The following is a 27,662-nucleotide window of genomic DNA, read 5'->3' as shown; positions in this document are numbered from 1 at the left end:
TTTCCCTTATTTTAAGCATTATCCATCTTTTGGGGGAATGTCCTCTTTACAGATAGCTGTCTGACTGCTTGAGTGAGTTAAAGACAGAGGGCTAGGAACTGGGGACCTAGGAATACAGGTTCTCCAGTGGCTAAACCCGGAAAGACCTACTTCTCTAGACTGTCTTCCTCCTCCTCCTCCTCTCCCTCCTCCTCCCCCTCCTCCTCCTCCTCCTTCCCCTCCTCCTCCTCCCCCTCCTCCTGCTCCTCCTCTTCTCTTTAGTGAAATGCTCACGCACACCTACAGGGACACTTTCTTCCAATCTTCCCCCACTTGTGAGTTAGCAATGATTGTTATAATTCTGTAATTCCTGTCCCCAAATCATAATTAAACAAAGGTACAACACGGGTCTTCATCGAAAAGTAGTTTAAATGTAACTGAATGTCTTTGAAAAAAAATGCAACAAGAGCATCCAGTTTCAGTTATTTTGAAAATGAGCATCACTCAAAATCAATTGGGATCATAAATCTCATAAAGAAAAGAAACCCCCATGTTCTCCTCTATATGAAGAATATAGCCAATAGTATCTGTATATATGTAAAGAGAAGTACATATGGGTACAGTATGTATAGAAAAGAGAACAAAAAGGCTAAATATTAAGCCTTTTGGGGGAAGGACTGGATGCAGGTGAAGACATGAGTTATAAAGAAGGATAGAAAGCCAATGGTCTCTAACTCTGTCATGGATTTTCCATTTTTGGTGTTGGGTAAGTACATAAATAATATTCAATAGTGCAAAGTGTAAAACCCAACATGAAGTTCCTGAGTTTCAGATCGCAAGGGCTGCTCTCCCTCCATAAGCTGGTCGAGTTATGTGGTCTTTCTGTCTGGGTTATCTTGGTGTGTGATTTTTTTTTTTAAACTTGCAACTTTTTCTTTTAATAATAAAGTTTAAAATAAACAAAATCAATAGATGAAGACACAAAAGCCTTTGTTTGACAATGTACATCACATATACAATGTACATCACATATATCCAGTAATGTACTTCAGCTATGTGCTCAGACAAGTTTTAGAATGTAACAAGTGGCAGTTCTTACTTGCAACAGTTGCTGAGATGAACCTGTGTCTTACATTTGGTAGAAACAGTTTCTGGCAGTCTGTCTTACTGACTTTACACACTCTCTCCGTCTGTGACAGGACTCACCCTATGCCCCCTCTCCCACTGGCCCCCATGATTTAAACGGTCGTCTTTGCATACTTGACTTACAGCATTACTCAGTGTCTGGCTTGGTTTTGTACCAATCCCATCCTACTGCCCAGTTCTTCCTGTGTGTCAGAGCTGGAGAGACAGACACCTCAGTGGTGAAGAGCACCCGCTGCTCTTTCAAAGGACCCAGGTTCCATTCCCAGCACCATTGAGTTACATATTCAACCATCTGTAACTCAAATTCCAGGGGATCTGCCACCCTCTTTGTCCAGGCTTGTATGTGATATACAGACATATAAGCAGGCAAAACACCCATACAGATAATAAAAAAAATGAAATTACATATTTAAAAAGAGAGATTTTTTTCCTCATTTCAGTCTTTTCAGCTTTTTTCCCCTAAGCTAGCTCTCTTAAATTCTGAGTATAAGATAATGCTTTGTACGTTCCACAAACTTTCTGGATACAAACATTTTTTTATCCTCTCTTCCCTCCTGACATGGGAGGCCAGTCATGTCAGGGTTTGCTGTGGTTTTAACTTTCTGCTGTTCATTACCCTCTAATTAGTAACACTGATCATTTTACAATCTTGTTCAAAAGCTTCCCCTTGCTCTCTGACCAATACTTCAGACCATATGCTCATTCAAAGCATCTGTAGGTGCATCAAGCTGCTTCCCCAGACTTGCAGCCCATAAAACTTCCTCTGTCGAGTCAGCTTTAAAAGTACTTTCTTACAGACCATGTCACCGAATTTCCACAAAATGCTGTAGGCTGCTGAGACACCCCAGTGCTGTCATGCTTCAAGAGAGGAAAACAAGCTGGGGAGGAAGTGGGCTTGGTCAAAAGGCCAAGCATCACTAACCAGACAGGAGCAAATGGTACACAGAGCCCAGGACATTGACTGTGGAGTTGGGTATAAAACCTTTTTTTGGGGGGAGGGGTTATATTGGAGTACTGTATTTACATCATCTCTACCCATCCCCTTTCTCCTTCCACCTCTTTCTATATCCCCTGAGAATATCTCTCAAATCCATTACTTTGTCCTTATTGTATACGTAACAATACATATAGATGTGTATGTGTATATATGTATATATGTATATATATATATATGTGTGTATATATATATATATATATATACCAAGTATGTATGTATGTATGTATGTATGTATGTATGTATGTATGTGTTACTAGTCTGTAGCTGTGTCTATGACTGACGCAGGGAGTGGATAACCTATCCGGCAGCTCATCCCTAGAGAAGACGAGGTAGAGCCTCCCTCTCTCAGCTGCCATCATTGTCTGTGGCTCTTCACCCAGAGCTTTCTTAAAACATGGCAGCCTGGTCAGCTGGTTCCTCAGTGCTCTGTAACATATTCCTCCCGTGTAATTTAGCTGTGAAGTCAAATCATAATTAGCTTTGTTCACTGTTCATCTAAATCCTTTTATCTCTCAAGGTTTCACGAGTTCCAACTTACAAAGTACCTGTGCACTTGATTAAACCCTGCGTTCTTGTTCTCCCTTTCTATTGCTTCAGGTCTCATTACAAGTTATTCTCATTTAACCTTTGATATACCTGTCCCCATAGCACACAGACAGATTTTAAAGCTTGTGAGTTTCTGGCCTGGGTTCAGTGCTTGTGTGTTCATTACAAGTGATACAACTTTCACAGTGAGTGCCCACTGCATTCTTAGACTTTTCTAAATGCCCGAGCATCTCACTGATTCTCTTCTATTTTATCTCATCTTGGCACCAAGGGGACCGGATGTAGCATCTTTTCCATGGAGGAGGAAACCTCTTGAGTTCTTCCATTTAGTCACTCCTGCTGTGTCCAGCCCCTGTGGCTTTCACTGACTCGTGATACCATTAACAGTGTGACGATCCTAATGGATGCAACTCAAGGATATTCCGATCAGTTACAAACAAACTCATTCCCCCACACCTAATTCTTTATTTTAAAATAGGATTTTAACTTAGGCATACTTAATGCAGAATATGTTTGTCAAGTTATTACTTTAATTGAATCTGGCCCTTTCTCACACAAACTGGCTGGCATCCCTTAGTGGGATCTCACTCTAATATAAATAATTGTATTTAAGATTAAGAAAAATGGGAAAAAAGGAGACAAGCTGGTCTTTCAGCTTTGCACAAATGCAAGCAAGTTCACTCAGATGTTGCCCATGATGCATTTTTCTAGCATAAAACATTTTCGTCTACAAAAGTGTTCCTGCTTTTGATTCTAATGTCATACATGGTTGGGCACTTGGGAACTGCGATTCACTTACCACAGGGCTCAGCCTACAGCTGGCTACTTCCTGTGTGGCCTAGTAGTTTTTCTAGTATGGTCAAGGAAGATAGCCACTTTAGTGAAGCCCCCATGTGGGTTGTCACATAAAGACAGACTATGGGTTCAGCTTCAACATGGCTTCATTTACTCTGAAGGCTGACAGTAAAGTTAGTGGAGTATTCCTAGTGTTGAACTAATACTTTTTGTAAGGGGCCAGTACTGCCATACTTAGCTGTACGATGGAGAAGGACAGAATACTGAGGATGCTGGTGGGGATGTGTAGGATATCTGTGTTTTCTAAAGTCAGACACATCAACAACATGTCATGCATCAGTTCTTCCAAATGCCAGAAAGTTCAGCTGTTTCTTAGTGGCACAACACAGCCTTTAGCCAGAGATGTATTTGTGCCACCCTATGCTACGCTCCTATAGCTAAACATCATCGACATGTTGGTGATGCTGGTCTTAGACACTTGGTCCTAGTGGAGATTCTCAGGTATTCGCCCACATCATTATCTCCATCTTCCACTTGGTAAACACAAAATGCCGTTTTATAATGTCACAGAGGGACCATCCTGTTTTAGAAGATTCTGAGTCCCCTGAGTTACAAAACGACAAGGACTTAATTTCCTCATTAAGAAACAGTCAGGTGCTTAATGCCTGGTTTGTTACACCTATTCCCACAGACATGGGCACGGCATTGTGGCATTTTGGTCATATTGGTTGCTTGTCTGAGTGTTTTCAAAATCTGCCATGCAGTGCAAAAGGTATATATCTTATCTGCCCGTGACTCCTCACCTCTTCCTCTTTTCCTGGCATAGAATTGTGAGCCCCACAGTGACTATTAAAAGTATTTTTCCTTCATATCAAACGATATATAAGCATGTGTTTGTGTTTCCATTCAGCTCCAAGCTAAGGTTCTATGTGGCAGAAGAAGAAGACAGCATGAAGTCAAGAACTGTCTAGCAAAGAGCAAATGTTCACCAGTGGATGGAAACTAACTGATCTTGGGGCTCTAAGTGCAGGTCTCGGGGCTGAACGTCAACATGATCAGTCTTAAGAAGGGGTGACATTCAATGCATGGATCACTGCAGTGTTGAAATATCAGATCTCTTGAGTACCATTTGGGGAAGTGTCTGCTACTGGACATCATCATTTGAGGATCTCTGAAATCTATCAGGTTAATTGTTCAACATGCCGCGAGTTCTTGATGAGCAAATACCATATGGACATCTGAAATTGAACCCTGGTATAAGAATGAATTCTGGCATGCTATTCGCGCTCTCTCTCTCTCTCTCTCTCTCTCTCTCTCTCTCTCTCTTTCAAGTAAGAGCCAGGGATAATTTCTGTAGGTCAAAGGAATTTCACAACAGTTTCTCAAGACTTAAAATAAGCACTCCACTAGAAACTGGGCTTGCTATAATAAAGGCATTACTAAGACCTATAAAGAAAGACAAAGGCTGATCTGAATTAGGGTGATAATGCTGAAATGGAAGGAATAAGACAGGTAGAGAAAGCAGACTAGCAGATTAGTCAGGTTGTAGTTTCAGGCCTATTAATAGGCATCCCAATGTTCACCTGTAACTCCAGAGCCTCAAACCCTAACCCTTCAGCACCAAGGTTCACAAAATAAATATTCTGCAAACTACTCTATGATAGGTGTAGTGGCTATTCCTGGTTGTCAACTTGACTATATCTAGAATGAACTACAATCCAGAATTGGAAGGCTCACCAGTGACCCTAATCTGGAGGCTGGGAGATAGAAGTTTCTGATCTGGATCTTGGTATTGAGATCTTGAGGCATAGTGGCTATGGATTCTAGAAGATTAAGGCAGGGAGATCTCTGAGTTCAAGGTCACCTGGGATTAAAGGCGTGGTGGAACACACCTTTAATCTGCGCTATACCTTCTGCTGGAGACCTACATAAGGACATTGGAAGAATGAAGACTCCTTTACCTGCTTACCATGTGGGACTGAGCAACTACTAGATCCTTGGACTTCCATTCACAGCTACTGTTGCTGACCATTGTTGGGAGTTGGACTGCAGACTGTAAGTCATCAACAAATTCCCTTACTATATAGAGACTTCCCATAAGTTCTGTGACTCTAGAGAACCCTAATTATACAATAAGACTCTGTCGATTTCTCTTCCACATCACCCCAAGGTGTTTCCCAGGAAACAGTGCATGGGAGGTGCATACATCTCCAGCCTGATGCCACTTCCCTGTGTGACTAGCTGTGTAAATATGAGGCAGTCACCTCACCCATCTGCACTTCCAGCCTGACCATGGATGTCACTCCTGGTTCTTGTTAAGACCACTTAAGATGTAACTTATATATGTGAACTCCCCCTATACATTTATCTTTCCTATATGCATGTCACTGAAGTTTGTACCAAAAGACTTTTGAAAACAACAGCAACAGAAACCTGGACTAAAGTAGGAATTAGGTAGATTCTCTCTTTTAAAACCAAACCCTGCTCCATCTAAACCACTGCTGATAGGACATGAAAAAGAGCTCTCTGGATGGTAGATGGGAATTTAATGCAAGTTCTTAAGTTTATTCTGGACATTTAAAATACTGGCTCTCTAAGGGTGATTTGATTTGAAATAAAATTGCTTGGCTTAAATATAGCTAATGCCATTAAGATGTGTTTTGCTTTGGCAAAGGATCGGATCCAAGTTCAGTTCCTGGCACCTGCATGGGCTGCTCATCTCTGCTCATATGCACCTGTAACTGCAGCTCCAGGGGAACCCGACCTCCACTTCATGCCTCCTTTCGAACCTGCGCTTAGGTGCCCCTTCATATAATTTTAAAAAATTAAAAATAGATAAATACAAAACACTTTATTATGTGAAGCACTCACTGGAAGAACATTTTTTTTTTTTTTAATGCAAGGTGTTAGCTAAAGTTAAGAAAGGAGAATTTCCTTTTATGCCCTCTTGTCAAAAGTCACTCCTGAATTTGGGATCAGTGCTTTTAAACCTTTCCAGCAACAAAAAGGCATCACCGGGTAGGTCACAGGACTGTCAGAAGATAGAACAAAGGCTTCACAGAGGGACTGTGGGTGTCCGGCTTTATCTCATGCTTTCTTCTTCCCCTTAATTATCAAAGACCTTTCCGGACAGATTGCTTTCAGTTTCCTGAGTTTTAAGATGACTTGGGCTTTTTGACTTTTCTGTAGCTTTGCCCCAACAGCAAAGCTCATCCTTCTCTTTGATCCGCCATGAGGAAAATAGGAAGGAAACAGAAATTTGTCCACGGGCAGGGAGGGCAGTGCTGTACGTTTCTGCTTTTGTTTGCATCACAAGATTTTTTGCAACCATCCTCCCCAGACCCCCACCTTCCCATTCTCTCTCTTCCCACAGGGAAGCATGAACGGTTCCCAGAAAGCGTTGCTTCACGGTAACTTGGTTTCCCTGGGGAAGAGCGGTCTAGTATGTCAGCTCCTCCTGTCTTGAGACTTAACTTGCCATGTATTTGTTACCCACACAGTGATTCATTTAACAGCATTTCTTATGGTCTTCTATGGGAAATAGATTATAAAACTTAGATTAAAGTTAGAAAAGAAAGAAGGAAATTAATGAAGCTTATTAAAGTGACACCGGTTCTTCACCACGGAAATCGACTGTAACCACTCACTGGAACAGTGACCCCCCAGTCATTAGGAAAGGGCAATGATTGATGCAGCCAGTGATGACTGATGAAACTTAGTCACTATAAACAGCAGAGAATCAACAAGTACCCCCCAACTCAATTCGATTTCCATTTTCTTTCTGCATAGATAGTCATGCCTGGTGCTGCTGTCCCAGGTAAGATAAGTCAGAACTCACCATCATCTTTGTCTGTGAGGATGGTCACATTGGCTCCCGGAAACTTGTCGCCGATCCTCCCGCCCATGGGCATGCTCAAAAGGACCTGGAAAGTCTCCTCCTCTTCGTACAAGGAGTCATCAATTACCAAAACACGACACATTTTCTCACGTTCATCTTTGTCAAAGCGGATCACGCTGCTGTGGTCCTCGGGCCTGGAGATGTAGTCAGAGTAAGAGAGCACGGACGTCCGCACAGTGCTGGTGGCTGTCCCTAGGAGCCAAGAGAACCCAAAAGACTTCAGTTTCTTTCTTTCTTTCTTTCTTTCTTTCTTTCTTTCTTTCTTTCTTTCTTTCTTTCTTTCTTTCTTTCTTTCTGTCTGTCTGTCTGTCTGTCTGTCTGTCTGTCTGTCTGTCTGTCTTTCTTTCTTTCTTTCTTTCTTTCTTTCTTTCTTTCTTTCTTTCTGTCTTTCTCTCTCTCTCTATCTCTCTCTCTCTCTCTCTTTCTTTCTTTCTTTCTTTCTTTCTTCCAGACAGGGTTTCTCCATATAGCCCTGGCTGTCCTGGAACTCACTCTGTAGGCCAGGCTGGCCTCGAACTCAGAAATCTGCCTGCCTCTGCCTCCCAAGTGCTGGAATTAAAGGCATGTGCCACCACTGCAAGACTTCAGTTTCTAAAACCTGTTGTTTTCATATTCAGTATTTTACGGTTGCAACCCTATACAGCCACACCCCAGAACTGCAGTGGCAACTACAGTGTATCCTTATAGCACAGGTCTCCTTCAGAGTCACTTCTACACAGTATCCTTATAGGACAGGTCTCTCTCAGAATCACAATTACTGATTATCCTTACAGCACAGGTCTCCCTCAAAACGGCCTCACACACGGCAAATATTGTCTTTCCAGTGTTTTCTCCTACCTATCCTCCAACAAGCTTTCAGATCAACACCGCAGGGCAAAATAGCATCTCCCACTATTCAAATGTTTCCCGTGTCTAGGTCAAGGTCACATGCCTTCTGTCTCGCCTCAGTCCTTCTGTCCATCTGCTGGGTTTCAGGCTTTGGGGAGGTGAGGAGTTGAGAGGTAAGCGCACTAGTTCGTTCTGGCATCTGGGTGCAAGGCTGAGGCTGAGCCTTTTATAATTATCCTTTATTCAGCTTTTCAGATCACATACACACTGATGGGAATTTTCATGAAAGTCCAACATGACAACATAGGGGACATTTTTTCGTTCCCATTTTTTTTCTAGAAAATGGTTTGATATGTGAATGACTTTTATATATTAACCTTAAGTTCGTCTTATGCAAATGTGCCTTTCATAGGATGCTCACATATGAGCAAAACAGTACTTTGAAATTTGTTTGCAAAAATGGTTAACGAGTTTTCCATTTTCAAAATACTCATTTACTGTCCTTTAAACTTGAGGACACCTTAAAAAGTGAGTTATGGAAACCTTGAAGAACTCCAAGGAGAGAGCTACATCTGTCACGCTCTCCAGAGTCCACTAAACACCAACAGGATGGATTAGTTATGCTGGCCATTTTAGCATTAATCATGCCATAAAATACATGCTCAGAAGAGATCTACTGCTCTTTAGTGGAAGTTCGAATTTGTCCCTCACGTGACCACGTAACCATTTAACAGTTTCTTATATTCTTCATGAAGACATGTTCAGGAAAGTATAGATCCACTTCCAATATATAATGGCTTGTCTACAATTCCTCGATCTATTTCTAATCGATAATGCTTTGTCTCTAATCCGTTGCCTACGTGGTCTTCTGTTGGATAAAGTTCTACAGTCATATATACAAGGTACAAAAGTATCAATTTTGTTTTTTTGATTCAATTCCACACTCCCCCCGCCCCCGCGCTTATGGTCGCATAGAACCCGATACCTGGTCTTTTCCCTTATACGTAACAAAGGAAAACTCTTAGGGCACTGCTGTTTCCAGTCAAATCAACTTGAAATTAGTGTGTCCTCTTCAAGGATGCATTGCCTTGGCCTTTCGTTCTCTTTTTGTTGTGCTTAGGACCAATCACACAGCCTTTGGCACGGCAGGGAAGCCACTGAGCTGTACATTAAGGCTGTGACATGTTGAGACAGCCCAGGGTGTCTGAGAAGGCTAGCAAGCTGTGTCACAGACCAGACCCCACCTCTAAACAACAGCTCCAGTTGGCCTCGGTGCCCTGCAACCCTAAGTTGGGCTAAGTGACCAATAGTTGAGAGAAGAAGTGTCAGCTTCCTGCCAGGTGGACCCTGCCAGAGGCCCCTAGAGATGTAGCACGAAGCACAGCTGTTAAGGAATGCTCCAGTGTCTATGAAAAGCTGCAACAAAGCCCCACCGGATGAAGAGGACTCTGGGCGCGCTGACCGGAGGTCATTTCACTTGGCTCAACAACGGGCTTACCTTGCTGTGTGTAGCAGATCACCATCAGCTCCCGGCTGATGTCTCCACTTCTCCTGATTGGAATGAACAGCTCACCCACATCTTCTTCAACTGAGTACTCAGACTGGGGAATGAACACGGATGATTCTAAAGAGAATACAATTACAGTTGCTATCATTTTTTTTTGCTTCGTTTCTCCTTTTTTATCTGAATTTCTTATGTCAGAAACTGAACATGACTCTAGTTGTTTTTTTTTTTTTTCTTTTTTAAAAGAACAGTGTCAGGGAGTGGTGGGAGTGGGGAAGCAATGAGTATGCAAAACTCAGCATAGCTTGAATCTCCAGTCATCACGTTGTTCTCAGAAAACACCAGTGCGCAGTGCTTTTCAATTGCTCTCTTTCATCTTGGCAGAGGAGGGCATCTTCCCTGGTATAACCTGAGAGGTAGAAATGCCCTGCTTTCCAGGATCTTGGGATCATACAGTTGTGCCTGGCTCCCAAGCACAGTCAGGGTTGGAACTCAGATCATGTAACATCTGCTCTACCCAAAGGGCTTCCTTTTGGATGATTTGTGATTAAAAATGTAACAATATACTGTTCAACTGTTTTCAAACAACAGTTCCTTTAGAGTTCCCAAGTGTCTTCATCAGCTAACATCACCTCTGTAGTGTTTTTATTCTCCCTTAGCAGGATAGCAATTACTTGTGACATAAAAGCTATGTTTATATGACATTACTAGTCTCAATGATTCTTTTTATAAAACATAGATGAAAGGTACATTAATTAATACAAATGGCATAATTAAATTGTTAAAAATAGATCTACTGTGTAAAACTTTTGCGATTATCTAATTCAATAGTTTGACATTACAAACCCAAAACAGATTCTGGCATTCCTCTGGAAGTCGGCTTCCCTGAAAGTCTCAACATCCACACAGAAAACACATCTCAATTATCTCTGAAACAGTAAGCACGATTCTTCTGTGGCTAAAAAAGACTCCAGAATAGCACACACAGTGAAGATGCACATCCCACCCTGCCCTGTGGCTGAGGGCACTAAGGACGAGAGCCCCGCCCCCATCCATGGAGGGCTCCCTGATGCTGAGGCTTCCGGGTGGGTCAGCCAAAGGGAAGAGTCTGCAGGAAAGGGCTTCTGGGATAAGAACCCGAAATGGTTCAGTGGTTAAGAGCACATACTGCTCTTACAGAGGAACCGGGGGTTTAGTTCCTAATGCCTATGTATAGTGGTTCATAGCATGCTATAACTCCAGATCCAGGGGATCGAACACCTGACTTCCTTAAGCATCCGAACACATGCACACACATGTGCAAAGACATAGGTACATACAAATGAAAAATTAAAAAAAAAAAAGAGCCATTGAGTCCTGCAGTTCATTTTCCCTGCAACTCTCATATCCAGAGGTATATGCAGCTCTCATCTACCTAGAGGTGGTGCAGGCACTGGCCCTCACTGCCCTGAGCGTACTTCGTGTGCCCAGCTTTCAATCCTGCCTTGACCTTTGTAAGGAAATCTTGAGATGAAGTGCTTTTCTAATGACTAATTTTTCCAGTATCCTTTGTTTTCCTCCAAGACTATCTCTGATATATTCATCTTTCGAATACTCCCATCTTATAATGAATTATTCATTTACTAAACACTGATTTTAACTTGCCAGGCATTACACGAAGCCCTGCTGATGCAGAAATGGGGTTTCCCTTCAGGTGGGAGATGGGAAGTAGGAAGATCATGATTAAATACATAAGAAGGTAGGTACATATGATACTGGGGGTGCTGGGAGAGAAAGAAAATCAAGTGTCTGGGGATGAGGATGCTCAGTAGTACACAATATTTAGGAAAGTCACAGAAAAGTGTTCTTATAAAGTTGAGCTGAGTTGTACAGGTGGTCATGAGCCATCTAAGTGAAGGGTCAAGAATTACAAACAAAGGGATTACTGGTGAAAGAGCCCAAGAGCAGGCTGTGCTGAGGGCAGGCAAGGAGCAGGCAGCGTAGTGTCTCCAGAACAATGGTGGGCGGGCGAGGAGGTCAGACAAGAGGCTGAAGAGGGGGTGGTGGGATGGGCGTGCGGATCACATAGCTCCCTTCTGCGGCTGGGAAGACTTCCATGTTCAGTGATTAGGATGTGGAGATAAAGAAATCTACCCCATAATAGGATGTGAATCATCCAATGTTACAGCTCATTAGAGCAAGGAAGTCAGACACCTTGTTTTCCTTTCCGACAGTGCTCAGAATAATCGGTGCCTTGGGATTTCTATTGCTGTGATAATGACCCAAAGCACCTCAGTTTACAAGTCTCAGGTCACACTCCATCCATCACTGAGGGAAGTCATCACAGGATCCTTGAGGCAACAACTAAAGCAGAGGCCATGGAGGAGTGTTGCTTACTGCCTTACTCCCAAGGCTTGCAGTCTGTTACACAACCCAGGACCACGTGACCAGGATGGGCACCACCCACAATTGGACTAGGCTCTCCCCCTTCTATCATAAATCAAAAAGTGTATCTCAGGCTTGCCCGTAGGTCAATCTGATAGGGATATTTCCATAGATGCTGTTCCCTCTTCCCAAATGACTCTGGCTTAAGTCAACAAAATACTAACCAGAATAGTTGGCCAGCAATCTACCATTGACCCACATCCACAGCCTCTTCACCTGTGTTTAGATGGAATTGAAGTCAGACAAAGGAGTGGCAACATGTAATGGTGGGGAAGAAAGGAAGGTTCAGGTGTGCCCTGATGGGAGGCTGAAGTGTGGGAAAGCAACCATGAAGAAGGACATCCTACAAGGCTGTACATATCTGGGTTTTTCAGGCCCAGAATTAGAATTAGGGACAACTATTAGGGAAGCTGTCAGCTCAGGTCCAGACCATTTTGGATTTCTGCTGTCGCTTAGCTTCCTGGTTACTACAGAGAGTGGGTCAGAGCTTTTAACATGTAGTCTAGTCCTGTTTGCCCATTCAGTATCTCCAGGTGAATTTCTTAAAAAGCATTAAACATGGGTGGCGATGCTGTGCTCTGATGTGTATTATGAACGTAAGTTTCAGCGGCTGCATGATAGACATGAAGTAGGAGGATCTGAAACGAAGCCCCTGGGTTTAAGACTTTACAACCATCCAGGGAGGAGATCACAGACAACAAGGACGGGGGGCGGGGGGGGGGGCAAGAGTTGATATAGTGTGGATGTGGAATGGATATGTCGCAAACAAAGACTCACAGGAGTTTTTCTGAAGAAGCAGTATGTGACAGAACCGGAGGAACACAGGACAAACTCAAACACATAACATTGGTCAGTCTTTTACAAATAAGGATGCTTTTTCTAAAAGTGGGGAACACTATATAGAGATTCCCTGGTATGCTAAACTCAAGATTGGAAAAGTCTAAGTGTCCTTTTGGGTGAATGATCTTGGCTTTCAGTGGAGAGGACAGACTAGAAAAACACAGGTGTGTACAGCCATCAGCCAGAGTATGGTTACACCTCGAGAGACCCAAGATGATGACGATGGACCAGAGGATAAGAAGACTGGAAACTGGAGGCTGAGAAGGGCCAGGATGCATTGCGTGTGTTAAGAAAAAGGGAGGGAACAACTGTTTCAAACACTGCTGAGAAATCTAGTAAGTGGAGAACTGAGACCAGACTCTAGGGGAAGATACTAGAATTCGGCTCTCCTCATCAGCACTTTGTACAGAGTACAAGGCAGCAGCCTGAAGAAGCAGCTCCCATGGGAAGAGGGCGTGGCCCCCAGCGGTCCTGTTCTAGAGAGGATCCAAGGGGCAACTTGTGAAACCGTCTTTGCAGATTGATTTTTAAGACAAGTTTTCGCCATGGTAAGAATGGTAGCTACAACTATCAAGTACGATTTTTACCAAATACAAAATTTTAGCATAAGCGTCATCCTGGTTTCAGTGCAAAACCTCATAGGGTGCCAGGGAGCATTAAAATATCCAGTGAATCTCTGGGACCCCCTTTCATGAACTCATGGGAATCTGCTTGGGGAGTCGGGGAGGGGAGCGTCACTGACTAGAAATGTTCAGGCCACATTCTCTGTGGCCTTTATAGGAAATGTTGCCAAAAGCTTGTCACATGTTAATGCTTCTGTCCTCTGAATTCATATGTGGAGCGCAATGGTGGAGGGCCTTTGAGAGGCAGGTAGATTTCAATAAGGTTACGAGGGTGGAGGCTCCTTATGGGATTGATGTTTCCTTCTTCACCCACAGGCAAGGGTAACTAGGTAGTACGCCGAGGACACACCCAGGAAGTGAAGGTCGGCAAACCTGGAGGAGTCTCATCGAGAACCTAGGATACTAACTAGCCTGGGTTTTTTTGTTTTGTTTTAGCATTGCTGGAGATTGGGGCCTGAGTTTCAAGCATACTAAGCAAGCTCTCTCCTACAGTCCTGCACCTTGAGCTCAGACTCTTAATCCTTCACAACTGTGAGCAACAGATAGATATTGTTATCTGTTTTATGAAAGTCACCCAATCTATGATATTTTGTTACAAAAGCCAGAGCTGATTAAGCCAGGGTTAATCACACATAGCATTCATTTTATGCTGCAAACTGTCCTGGCCGGGTTTTGTTTTCAAGTATGTCCTGAGGGCTGTTGAACATTCAGGGTTTTAATTAAGCAGCCCCTGTAGGATTGAAACCTGGAGGGCTTAAGGTTTGGTTCCTTCTGCACCCCGTGACCCATACACATTGGATTATACAAGTCAGGACTTCTCCCTCAGTACCTGTTGGCTTGAACCATGAATAGAGAAGAAAGCTGGGTGTCCGGACCATGGCCCTAGACCTGGAATTCACTCCTGTATTTGATCTGACAGAGGGTAAATAGGCCCATATCAAGTTCAGGTTTTCTGTTGACCTAACTTTTAACAGAAATGTGTAACCTGCGGGAGAAACTATGAAAGGATATCAGAAAGACAATGAATGATTTCTACGGTTGCCATCTAGGGTAGCATGGCTTTTCAACTTCGCATTACATACACAGTAGAAGTGTATGCGCAGGCTGGCTCAAGCAGTCACAGCTTATTATGAGTGAAATGTTTAAGAACACCATTCTTGCTTGCATCAGTTTTGAAATGCAGCTCCCTAACCCCTGGCAGTCTTACTATTTGCCAACCGTTATCCTAAACACTCTGCAAGTATTGACTGGCTTTTATCTTTGCAATACCTTCTGAGGTTAGAAGGTTTGTGATTGGTATTTTAGGTGTCAGGATATAGCACACACTCAGAGGTCAAATAACGTGCAGGAGGTCAAGGGGGGTGCTGACAATAGATTTGAACTCAGACAAGACATCTCAGAGCCCATGCTCATAACCACCATGGTTGCCCAGCGCTTTTCCCAAAGGAAGCCATTCGGGGTGAGAAAGACATTGCTAACACCTGAGAAAAAGCCAACCTGATATCAAGAAAAAGAAATTTACATCACAGTAGAGTGGAGTAAAGGCAGAGAGAGGGAAAGAAGGTTAAAAGAAAGACAGAAGCAAGTCCCCAGAGCAGTGGTTCCCAACCTGTGGGTTGTGACCCCTTTGGAGTCAAACAACCCTTTCACAGGGGTTGAATATCAGATATCCTGCAGATCAGATATCTACACTACTATTTGTAATAGCAGCAAAATTACAGTTATGAGTAGCAATGAAAATAATTTTAAGGTTGGGGGTCACCACAACCTGAGGAACTGTATTAAAGGGTCAGGAAGGCTGAGAACCACTGACCTACAGGATTCCTTTAAAGAGTTGAAGATGTCCTATACATGTTCTTTTAGATAACATGAGTAACATACATTAGTATAGGCAGAGAACATACAAAGACATACATCCTAAGAGTGCCCATGTGAAATCCCACTGGCTCAACAGGCCGACCCCCTCACAGTCCCTGCAGAGGAGGAAGTGGGGGCTATGTTGTGGGGTTAGTGCATTCTCATGAAGTGAACTGAAGGCAGTAGGGAAAAGCAACTGCAAGGCCGTGCTCTTAAATCCTAGAATGGTCCCTTCACGTGGGAAGCTTATACATGATGGAAAGATTAACTCATTACTTCTTGCTAGTTTGAGCTTGCCGAGAAAAAAGTAGGAAATCTAGGGTTCCCCTGGCTCCTCACACCCTGCCTCTCTGTTCAACTCTTACAACCATATAGGACTCTCTTTCTGACTGAGTTATTTTCCCACTTCCAGGAAATGTGAATGCTTTTTACTCCGAAAGACAAACCAGGATAGACTGAACTCACCCTCTATGCTATACATGACTATACCCCATACCAAGCCCTCTGCTTTGAAACCACAGTTTTTATTTTTAAATTTGACAATGCTGCAAGTTACGGTGTAGGAAGTGACCGTACTTCTCAGAAATAAAGTTGTAGCCACAGTTGACAATGTCCATCCTGTCCTTTCTCTCCATTACACTGTACAGATGGGAAAAAAATGTACTGAAACCATGACAGGACAAATTATCTTCTGCAAATCTGTCATAATAAAAGAAGAGGAAGAGAGCTTGGGGCTCGGATGAAAGCAATGGGTGTTCCCTGCCTTGAGAGAGTCTTTCCTGTTTGAAAACGACCCAGAAGGCGTTCCGCTAGTCTTCAGGCCACTGCGGTGCTGTTAGTCTGGCCAACAAGTGGACTCATGCAGAAGTGTCTGAATGCTGCTGTTGATGTTTGAACTTTGGCATTTCTCTTATGCCTTGGTATTTTTTTTTTTTCTTCTAAAGTGGACCAAGTATATGAGGACCATTTTAAAAGGGAGTTTGGGAAAGAAGCAAATGAAATCCATGAGCCTAACTCACATGTGATGTGACACAAGTTCATATCAGGATAGTAGAAGGTCTCGGTAATCGCTATTGTTCTTAGACCTGTATGGATGTTTTGCCGGAGCACACGTGTGTGTACCACACACATGCAGGAACCCGTGGAGGCCAGGAACAGGCATCCGATCCTCTGGATCTGGAGTTTCAAGCAGTAGTGAGCCAGCATGTGGGTGCTGAGACTTGAACCCAGGTCCTCTGTAAGAGCAGTAAGTGCTCCTAACTGCTGAGCCAGCTCTCTAGTCATGCTTTTTTTTCTTTCTTTTTACAACATTAAGCAGTGACTCAATTTGATTCTACCAAAAACATTTACAGAGACCAAATTGATCTACTTGCTCATATTACCAGGGAAATATCAAAACAACAAGTTTATAGATATTTCAGCTACAACAAGCAAAATAATTATATAAACATTGGCTTTCTATTTTTTCCATGTATTTATACTCAAATATTTGAGGTTGTGTTCTCCTAGTATATATACTCATTTTATTATGGGTAGAGTCTATGAAGCAGAAAGAGAATAGAACCTATTTTTTAAAACTTTATTTTTATTTTAATATTTTAATTTAATATCTTAATCCTTAAATTAATGTTTAATATTTTAAATAGGACCTACTTTTTAAAATTACATATTTTTCTTTAACAGAAACAAAAGTGTTTACTCCCAGTTAATGTCCTGTACGTTTCTAAGAGTAAGAAACAGTGGTATTGTTGGAGATACAGGATTTAATAGACCGGAGACTAAGAATCACTATCCTTGAAAACCTCTCAAAACTGCCTCACTGCTGTCAAGAGCAGCAGCGCTCTTGCAGAGGACTTGGGTTCAGTTCCCAGCTCAACCAAATGTAACCCAAGTTCCAGGAGACCTGACATCCTTTTGTGGCTGCCACAGGCACCACATGTGTGTGTGTGTGTGTGTGTGTGTGTGTGTGTAAATAAATCTCTAATAAAATTTTAAATGAGGTAGATGTTCATTCTACGGCTCATTATTTATCATAGCACCAGCACTCTATACTATTAGCTGATGGAATGTGGTTATGAGATCATAGGACTAGCTTCAGGGTTACCAGGCACCTGGGCTGTTTCACCTGCATCTCCAGATTTAGCAGAATTTCTGGTACTTATAGCAGATGCTCAATTAACCTTTGACTACACAGTTACATAAGACAGGGACTAAAGTGTTCATGTTTTCTTTTTGAGAACATTTGGGTTTAGTCTCCGATGTGAATACATTCGAGGTTTTAAACATACTCAAAAGCTAGGGATTCCTGTGCTGTTGTGACCTACAGGGACAACTTGTATCACTGTTGCATTTGCAAAAAGCACACTGACTGGGATATGAGATGTCACCTCCTTTCTAGTGGTATGGAATGATGAAATCTGATAACTCGAGGAAGAGGGAGAAAATACATGTAACACATATCCATCTTAATACGTTCACTTTCTAAATATTGCCTCTAATATCATTGGCTGGGGGATTGTGCAGGACGAAAGTCCTTGAGTCTCAGAGAGCTCACTGATGAATGGATAAAAAATAATCACAGAATTAGAATCTTAAGTTTGGAGGGAGATAACATTGCCAAGCTCCTGACACTTGTGTGGCTCACAGAGGGCACCCAACAGAAGGGTGGGTTGGTAGTCTGAACACCAATTTACCCTGCCTGTAGAATACTTCATTTGGACTTTAGGAGAGGGGGTGAGACAAGGGAGTCTAGCATTGACCTTAAATGCCCCTCTCAGGTTTCCCTGTCATCTGGAAATCAATAGGGAGTTTATGCTCACAGTCCAGCCCAGAGGTGATGGTTCTCTCAGTGGAAGACAGGTGCTGTCACTGGGCGTAATTTCATAGGGGCCTCTCCTCCATACAGCGAGCAGTGCACCAACTCTGTCGATCGATGCCAGAGAAAAATCACACAACACAGCTGCACATGGCGGGCTTCCTCGGGGACTATGGGATGCCTAAGTCTTCTTACCCAGAAAGGAGGTTCGGTGTGTCAAGCACTTTCCATGTAAAAATGAGTGTCATTGTGGGGTAAGCTCAGACAGAAAGGGATGGAAATGACGAGGAAGGCTGGGGTCACATGACCAAGCAGCTGCCTTAACAGGAAAGGTTATTTATAGCCAATGTTGAGAGTTCTGCTGTTCCTTTCTTCTAGTTCTTCTCTTTGAACTACAGGCTTCAAGTTATAAGGACACTGAATTTACTGACATGCTCAGTGAGCATGTGGCTCTGTTATCTAGGAGGTTGCTACTATCCAAACTCACAGCAGAACGTTCTAGCCATCCTCTACCCTACCCCTATAGCTTATTGAAAACACTACAGTTCCCCTTCTAGCCTACACTTCCATGCACCCAAACATGGATACTCTAGTCTAGAAGGTTCTTTGAATGATTGAACTGCTTCTGGGGGGGTCCCTTCCCAAGGGATAGACAAGCTGTCAGTACAGTTTGGAGATTTACTGCTATTGTTCTTGTTGTTCTTGGCCATCTTCAAATTCCCAGGGGAATCCTGGAGTGACCTCACTGGTGTCTGCCACTCTAGGCTCCTATAACATGGATGCCACAAGAACATGAGGACTGGACCTAGTCGTGAGGTGGAGATGGAGGGTCATTCCTGATTACAGTGCTACAGAAGGCCACAGATGTGGGCAGGCAAGGGAAAGTGTTTTGTTTTTTTTGTTTTTGTTTTTTAAATCTATGTTTGCACTAGCTTCATATTAAATAAATAATCAGTGAAGGGTATGTGTTTGCAGGTGAATGTAGATGCTTATGTGTGTAGTAAAATGCACATCAGTTCAAGTCCTTGCCTAAATCACAACTGTTTGATTAAAAACTATAGATGTTTATAGAGAATTATAATAGCATAGTTATAAATATATGAGGTCAGGGTGTATGTGTGTGTGTGTGTGTGTGTGTGTGTGTGTGTGAAATCCCATTACTCAGACATGGCACAGGCACTGGTAGAGAGAAACACTCTCCCCGTATAAGTCAGGAATTCAGAAATAAGTTTACAGCCTTCTCCCTTAAGGGAAATGATAGCAATTTTGCTAAATAGCAAATTTAGCAAGGGAGCAGCTTAAATGTATTAAAGCTGTCATAGGCGTGTTTTCAAAAGTAAAGTGTTGTTATTGAAGGATATCCCCAAAGCTGCAGACTACAGGGAAGTTTAATTATTTATCCGCAGATAAAGCAGATGCAATTAATGTTAAATGTTCTTTAATGGACATGATACATGTAAGGGAACTGCACATTCGACTGGAGGCAGAGGAATTACTTAAGCTCAGGATTCCAGAAGCCTCTGGCTCCCAGCCGGCTTCTTTAATTACGCTGAGTCTTTTGACACAGGGATTTGCATGTGAGTCCCCCAGTTTACAAATTCAGCAGATTGTATCTTTGTAGACCATTTAAGAATTTTTCCCCCAGACTGACAAAATAAAACGGGCTGTCAGTTAAAGTGAAAGAAAGACATGTCTGGCTTCTGACAGCATTTTAGCCTTAAATGTCTCTGTGAGGTTTGTGTAACTGCCAGGTCTCAAAAAAGCCATTCACCCCCAACCCCCAGACCCCAGACCCTCCTACTCAAGTACACATCCAGACAAACTGGGATTGTAGTCACGGGGTGGGAAAAGGTCAAATCTCGAGAACATGAATGTCATTAATGTTCAGTTTTCACAGTGTCAGCAAGGAAAGTAACCTAAGAGAAATTCACAGCAGTGGCTCAGGACGCTTGACCACAGGAAGGGGTGGGTTGGGAATATGGGGTGGATACTAATACAACAAAGGTGGAAATGATAAAATATAGGGAACAGATTAAGCCCAGAATGGCCTGACTCTCAAACCATTTGCTTAAAAGGGATTCTTGGACACCTGAAGGACTATGGAGCTGACGAGCCAGTGTCACGTCATGGGAGGACCCAGCATTTATGCTACTGCAGTGACTTTACTTGACATACAGTTTCCCTTCATCTCTCTTATGCTTCCCTATCTCCATCGACACACCCGGGAATTCTAAACAATCTAGAAATTCTTTACATAGGAAGCCCAAACAGTGACCTTGAACTCCTCTATAAGAAAGATACTTTGCCATAAAAGCCCAGCTGCCATAAGGGAGGTGACAATCCCTCTCACCGTCGCCTGGGTCGATGATCTCCACTGTAGTCACTGTGGGGAACTCCAGGACTGCCAGCACAGGCTCTGAGAGAACCACTTGGAAGGTCTCCGAGTGCTCGTGTTCCCCATCGCTCAGGATGCGCACTCTCCACGAGGCCCTGGTCTGGCCGGGGTTGAACTGTACCTGTTTCTGAGCTTTACCCTTGAAGTCTCTGTCTTTTTCCGCAGTCCCATCCCTGGTGCCGATACCTGAGGAAACAATGTAACTCACTCATTAGTGACTAACTGGGATCATTCCCTCTCTTTCTTTGTCTCATTGCTGGGCATCCATCCTGTCCTGCCTCACTTGCTAAGTGTCTATCAGAGATGAAAGCAAAACAAAAATGCCTTGGAGTGCCCCCCATAAGATTACTTTGAATACTTATGAATACACCACGGGCTGTTAATATTAAGACAAGGATGAAAACACGGGTTTCATTAAAAGCATTTGTCTTATAGACTTCAGAAAAACACCAGACAGACAAGTAGTTCCCATACTCATTTGCTTCAGTAGCAGGTAGATCATGACTTATTTAACGTCAAAGGATTAAGGGCCCATTACAAGAGTTACAGCGCTGGGTCTCCTTGAGTTCTGCAGAGTTCCCATTTAGAGCTCTGTTCCTGGTGCACAGAGAGGAGTTTGTCAACATTCCTTCGGTCCATTACAATCACCCCAGCAAGACCAACAGAATCCTGCTAGTGGGGCTCTGCCAAGCTGCTGGCTGCCTGCTCGGCTGAATTTCCTTCCATCAGCAAAGCACTCTTTCTAGGAGATTTAAAAGACAGTTAAAGCCAAACAGGGATTCCTATCATACTGGGCATAAGCTCCAGTTTCAGCCGTGTTTATCAGAGGACAGCAAAGTCATCTACCTAATGAAACTCAGGTTGCAATGTCAAATCCCCATTGTTGCTACTGAAAACAAGCACAAGTGTGCACTTTAGTTATTAAATGGAGCGTCTTTCCTGTCCTCTCTTACATGGAAAAAATAGTGCAGGGCTGAAGCAAATGCTCTTGGCCTGAGAAAATGGAATTTCATCCCTTTGAGACACACAGCAGTGGACAGAAACCAATTATTATGTTAACCTCCCTCAGGTTTGTGAGACACTCTGGTGCGGTGGTTATCAATGTGGGTCTTGGGACTTGGAATATTTGGGAATATCACTTTTTCTCTCTTTGCCTACCTATAGGGTGGAAGATACAATGTTATTTTTCTCGTGGGGTACTAGCCCCGGCACGTGTGAGGACTCAACATGCACTACCAACTGGTTAACAACCATTTTCATTCTGTAGGGCCATTGCCTAATGGAACACCACAGTCATGACTCAAGGTCTTGAGGGGAGGGGAGCGAGTGAATGAAGAGAGACAAACTGATAAAGCACTCAGTGGACTTAATAAATGTCTAATAATTGGTAGCAATGGATCCATGTGATGCAAAAACTATTGCTAAATACAAATGTACACTTAGTTTATTAGTGGATTATAAGAATTCACTATAAACCACAGAGACACCAGTATGTCCAGTTACTGCTGCAAAGAAATGGAGGCAACTGAGATGATCAGGAAAAGGAATCACGGTTCACCTGCACAAGGGAATCTCATTCGTCCGCATGGAACAAAAGAATCAGGACATTTGCAGGGTGATGTGATGGACAGAACCGGAGACCATTATGGTGAGTGAAACAGGCAAGACTCAGAAAAACATCAGGGGGCTCTCCTTTAATGTAAAATCTAGGTGTGTGTGAGTGTGTGTGTGTGTGTGTGTGTGTGTGAAGCTGTGAAAGTATACCGGACAGTAAGAGAGGAGAAAAGGAGGAGATCTTCAGGGGAGTGGAGGAAATGAAGATCATGGAGGTAATGTTACATTGGAGGGATGGGAGAGGGAAGTGGCAGAAGAGAATGCGCAAGATCAAAGCATGATGTGGGTGTATGAAAATGTCATAGCAAAGCCCACCACATTATATGTCGGCCTTAAGAACTAATTTTCAAAAATTACTAGAGTATAAACATGAAATACCCTCCATGAGCCAGTGCTTTGTATGTGTGGGCTGCACCTGGTGGCTGTGGGGCTGGCAGAGGCAGGTCAGTAGGGTCAGGACTTTGTAGGGCATATGCGCCCCTGCCCAGGGGCTGGCCTAGCTCTTTCCGTTTCCTGGTCAACCACCCTGTGAACAGCCCTGTCTCCTGCCTGCTGACACAACTGGTGGCTCCCCTCCCTCTTTCCACTCATGACCATCCCAGGGCAACCCTTAAGTTACATCTGTCAGGCATTCAGTCACAGCAATGCAAACGTGATTTCCCTTAGTGTTACTAAGATGAAGTGCCCTCTTTGTGAAGAGTGATAGTCCCTCTGTGGCTACAAAGCCTGCTCAGAGTCCACAGCAGAAGTGTAGGGTGTGTGGAGGAGCCCCCTGGCGAGCTCTGTAGGTCTGCTCTGCCTTGAACTTGACCTCTGTTTCAGACCTCAGCAGCGTTGCAGGACCATCTTCGATAATGGCAGATGTGGGCACACGGGGTCTTTCTGGCTTTCTTCCACCCTAGTTTACTAAATAGCTGTGTGAGGTGACCCAAGGACAGTTGCGGAGTATCGCTAGTATAGTCACAGGCTCAGGGAACAATAGCTGCTCCAAACATAACTTAGAAAAACACATTAGCATTCTGCGGCAAAAACCAAACCACAAAAAAACAAACCAAACAAAAGCAGCAGGGCAGTGAGAAAAATGTTCAGAATTTAAAAGTCTATAAAATACTTTTCAACTGTTAACTTTCTCAGTGTCAGTGTCATCCATGGAAAAACCGCCAGTGCCAATCACATAGAATGGGCCAAGTTGCAAACGGATAAAAACATCGCTGGTGACTGCTGAGGTGTGCTGCTTTGGCCTGTTTTCAGTGCAACGTAGTCTCTGTGTTTTCAGGCACAAAGCATAGTTGGGCCTGACCCCTCGCTGACAGCCAACATGGGCACATGCCTCGGAGAGCAGAGCGCAGGGAGAGAGAGAGAGCAAGTCTCAAAGGGAGGGTGTTGTGAACATCTACCGCAGTCCAGAATCTTAAACAGAATGTAAACTGCAGTCCTGTGCACGTGTAGCAAAGGAAGGGCCAGGAGCTGCTGTCCCGGCTGCAGCTGGAAAGGCCTCTTTCGAAAATTAACAAAACAAGACATTTTATGTTCCTTTCTGGTTTTCTGTACAGGGTTTCACTGTGAAACCCAGGCTGCTCTCCAACTCACAGCAATCTGCCTACCTTTGCCTCCTGCGTGTTAGGAAAGGGATGTACCACCAGGCAGTAAAAAATCCTATTTTTAAAGTGAAAAATGTTAATATCCAGAGTCCAAATGTGCCAGGGAAGAGCAGAGTGACCAGTGGGGGAACCTCTGTGGACAGGGACCTAGTGTTCACGAGCCAACAGTCCAGCACAGTTTCTAAGTAGTAGTTTCGGAGACAGCCCTTATATTTCTGCCAATGTGTTCCTGCCTCATCGTTCCCCTCGACAAAGCTCTTTTGTGTTTACAGATCCTATTAAGTGGATGTTTATCAAAGTGACATCTCTGTGTCATCAAGGGGTTCAGAACTCTACACCAACTATATTTCTGCTTCATATCTTTCCATATTTTATGGTTATAGGAAATGAAACGTGGACACGAATCAAAGTTGAAGATAATTATTTGCCGTTGACTCTTGGTTTTATTGAATAAGACAGAAGTAAACAACTAGGATTTAACATTTAATATTTTAACAAAAAAAAACCCCACAGAATAGACCTTTCATGTGATGTAGCAGTCAGGAAGGAATTTACAGTGAACCACAGAGCCTTCAAACTCAGTACACAGTGTCTGATACCTAACAACTCACTGAATACATTTTGCTCATTTATTAAAGTAGGTGTCATGAGTATTTTACACCACTGTTTCAGATGACTTGTCCCCTGGGGATAAATTAGATGCACGTCAGCTTATTCTAACCCAGTGACATTTGATTTTATTTCGAATTCACTGGTGATTACTTCCAATTTTGCGAATTTATTTTTTACTGGAGAAAGGTCACACTTATGCACCTTGACACAAATCTGTTGACATGATCTCTTTGGAGCTAAAAATCAGATATCAACATCTTACTAAGATTTTAAATTCAGCGATCTAAATTCGTGCTATAGTTTAATCACTAGAGAAAAATTATAAACACAGGTGACGTGCTAATTAAACTTACTTATAAATGAAGTTTCTCCCAAGTATCCTCTGCGTTTAAGAACAATGTCTAGAAATTTGGAGTCCTCGTTGATCAAGTAATAGTCCTTTTCAAAGGAGATCCACCCCCAATTCAGTCGAAACTGCTGGTTGGTTAACCTGTTTCCACCTGGAAAACAAAGAGTGTGAAACCTGACATTACTGCTTTCCTGAATGAATGGCCTTTAAAAAGCCACAAATTATGCAACTTTGGAAAGAATACTGCTGGATTTAATATGCAACTCCAGGGCACGTGCATGGAGATGGAGCTAACCTCTCAATGGACTGGTAGACATTCCTGGATGATACAGTCTTTGAGAAATCCCTCCCTCTTTCAGGATTGGGGCTAGGGTTGGAAAACAGAAAGAAGCATGCAGTAGTCTGAAGTAAAAAAAAAAAATCATGAAACAAAGAGATGGGGTAGATGTGGGAAGAGTAGAGGGATGAATAAGATCAAAATACCCTGTGTTTATGTATTCTCTCGGTTGATAAAATTATTTATTTAAAAAACACTCACCACAAGGTGCCGCTGGAGAGCAGGCTTCTCTATTCAGAGGCCAGCAATGTTCTTAAAAACCACACACAAAAACCTTCACAAATACCTCTTTCTGGTTCACAGAGCAATTGGGTGGAAGGCTTTAATTATAACCACTTAAAGAAAAACAAATATTCTTTCTCCACTCCCCTTCCCACTAGACTCCACTCCAGTCCTGAGAGCAAACAGACAGCCCCTTTCATTGGCTCTCCTCCCACCCTCCCACCAAAATGGAGCTGGCTGCCTCTAGGGAGAAAATGAACCTGGTGCTGGTCTCTCTAATGTGAGAGCTATTCTGTTGGGAAAATGAAAGGAGTGTTATCAGCTGACCACTCCACACCTATCCCTCAACTTCCTTTGATCTACAAGGTCCATAAAAACAAAGGCATCACTAATTCCTTTTAAGTCTCTCTGGAAAAGAGAAAGGGGGTGGGGGTGGGGAGCCTGAATCACAAACATAGCTACAGGCATAGTTCGAATTCTAGCTTCCTCTCTTTTGAGTTGACACAAAGAGAGCTACAGTAGAGAAATACGAGAGAGGGAAAAATGTCAAGACGCCTGTTGACCGAGTGAAAATCTACACAGGGAGAAGCAATCGGGGAAGAGGCATGTGGTCTGTTTCCTCTGAAATATTTAGAAGTAAAAACTACAGACACTTTATGTTGTCGGAGGCTCGCTGAGAACCAAAGGCAACAGATCATGCGGCTGAAGCTGTGAAGGGATTGCTTCCTCATTGTTTGACATTTAACTCACCTCAGACTCTTCAAAAGTTCCTACAAGACGCACGCAGGAAGCAAAAGGATGCTTTGTTACCTGACCCATGGGAGTTTTGCTCCCAAAGAAGTCAAAATAGATTTGTAAGGAAGCATTGACTATAATAGTTCCCATGATTGCCCCAGACCCAAAACTCTCAAGGAGTACTCTATTGTATTACATCAAAGCCTTTCAGCCACTACACAGTAGCTACAGGGCTGAGGCTGGAACTACTCGCAGCACTTGCCTGGTGTGTGCAATGAATGTCTGGGTGAACCCCCAGTACTGCTGAGTGGCTGCACCCCACAAAAATCAAGAAACAGGAAACTCTTATTGAAGTACTTCAAATTGTGATGCAGAAGCAGCAGCATGTGCTGTGGACACTGCTATGTCGAAAGCACTGTACACACAAGGTGATTTTATGCTTCAAGTGGATGAGGCTATGGACACGTCTGTCTTTCAGTTCATTTCTAGTTTGTTATTTGTTTGTTTGTTAGTTTGGATTTTAAGGTGGAGTCTTACTATATAGTGCAAAGCAGCAGACTTTGAACTTGCAATACTCTTACCTCAGTCTCAGGAACACGGGGGAACACCCACCCCCATTCACCTTTTTAGTATTTATTTTAGTACTTTATTTGTATAGGTGTTTTGTATATAAGTATGCATCTATCTATGGAACTGGAGTTATAGGTGCTTGTGAGTTGCGATGTGGGCGTGAGAAACACCACCATGACCTGTTGCCAGGTCACAGGGCCAAAGGATGAGGGCCAGTTATTCGAATCAACCAGAGTAGGCTGTGCTCTTAACGATGGTTCTCTCAGGCTCTTTGTTACAGCAGAGAAAAGCTGATCTAACCCAGTACATAGTTCATGAATAGCTGGAAAAGTTTGAAGGCTCTGATCTGAGGAACGGGAAAAGAGATGGAAGCAGTAGCTACCCGACTTAAGCAGTTCCCATCTGTTCACAGACAGGAATGTCAGTGCGCCATCACTTGCTTAGGAAGGGAAACATCCAGCCATATCTAACCCCTTGTTGTTGTGTGTGTGAACTTGTGCAATGCCCCAAGTTGCCCAGGAAGCAAGCAACTTCCTGGGATGTTCGGAGTTGTCATTCTTAGAAAACAACAAAGCCTCATGGGAGAGTGTGGCAGCCTACGGGGTTGTTCCTTCTAAACCCTTGCGACACAGGCTCAGGGACATTCTCAGGAGGGGACTGGCCCTGACTAAAGTCCATCTCTTGGTCAGGATTTAATATTTAATGAAGTTTGCTTTGAAGCTCACCCGGAATGGTAGAGTTGGTTTTCCTGGTGAATCTAAGGATTGCTACTTAGGGGCAGGCTTTCGCATGCTGCATCGTCTAAAAACCCTCACAGTTCCGCTCGCCTAGACAATGTCTAGTTCTCCAAATTTGACAATATTTATACCATTTTACAGCTTGATCCTCTTTCCTGAAATAGTCCAAGAAATACTGATGCCTGCTAAATACTATGCATTGAAGAGTATTGGGTGGTAGAGGACTTTGCTCCACCCC

General features: G+C 43.2%; 1 protein-coding gene across 1 annotated transcript in view; it reads right to left on the bottom strand.

Annotated features, from left to right (window-relative positions):
- Positions 1-27,662, bottom strand: part of Frem2 (FRAS1 related extracellular matrix 2) — a 158,565-nt gene that overhangs the window by 58,465 nt on the left and 72,438 nt on the right. The window contains exons 3-6 of the mRNA XM_021158004.3: positions 24,828-24,974; positions 20,603-20,833; positions 9,688-9,813; positions 7,302-7,553 (exon numbers count right to left, since the gene is read on the bottom strand). Coding sequence (XP_021013663.1) covers positions 7,302-7,553; positions 9,688-9,813; positions 20,603-20,833; positions 24,828-24,974 — 756 coding nt within the window. The remainder of the gene's footprint in view (positions 1-7,301; positions 7,554-9,687; positions 9,814-20,602; positions 20,834-24,827; positions 24,975-27,662) is intronic.

This window comes from Mus caroli, unplaced genomic scaffold, assembly GCF_978045245.1.
Source record: "Mus caroli unplaced genomic scaffold, Mus_caroli_1 scaffold_3, whole genome shotgun sequence".
In the NCBI taxonomy this organism is placed as follows: domain Eukaryota; kingdom Metazoa; phylum Chordata; class Mammalia; order Rodentia; family Muridae; genus Mus; species Mus caroli.
The sequence above is the reverse complement of the archived record's forward strand: the minus strand, read 5'-3'. Positions and strand labels throughout refer to the sequence as shown.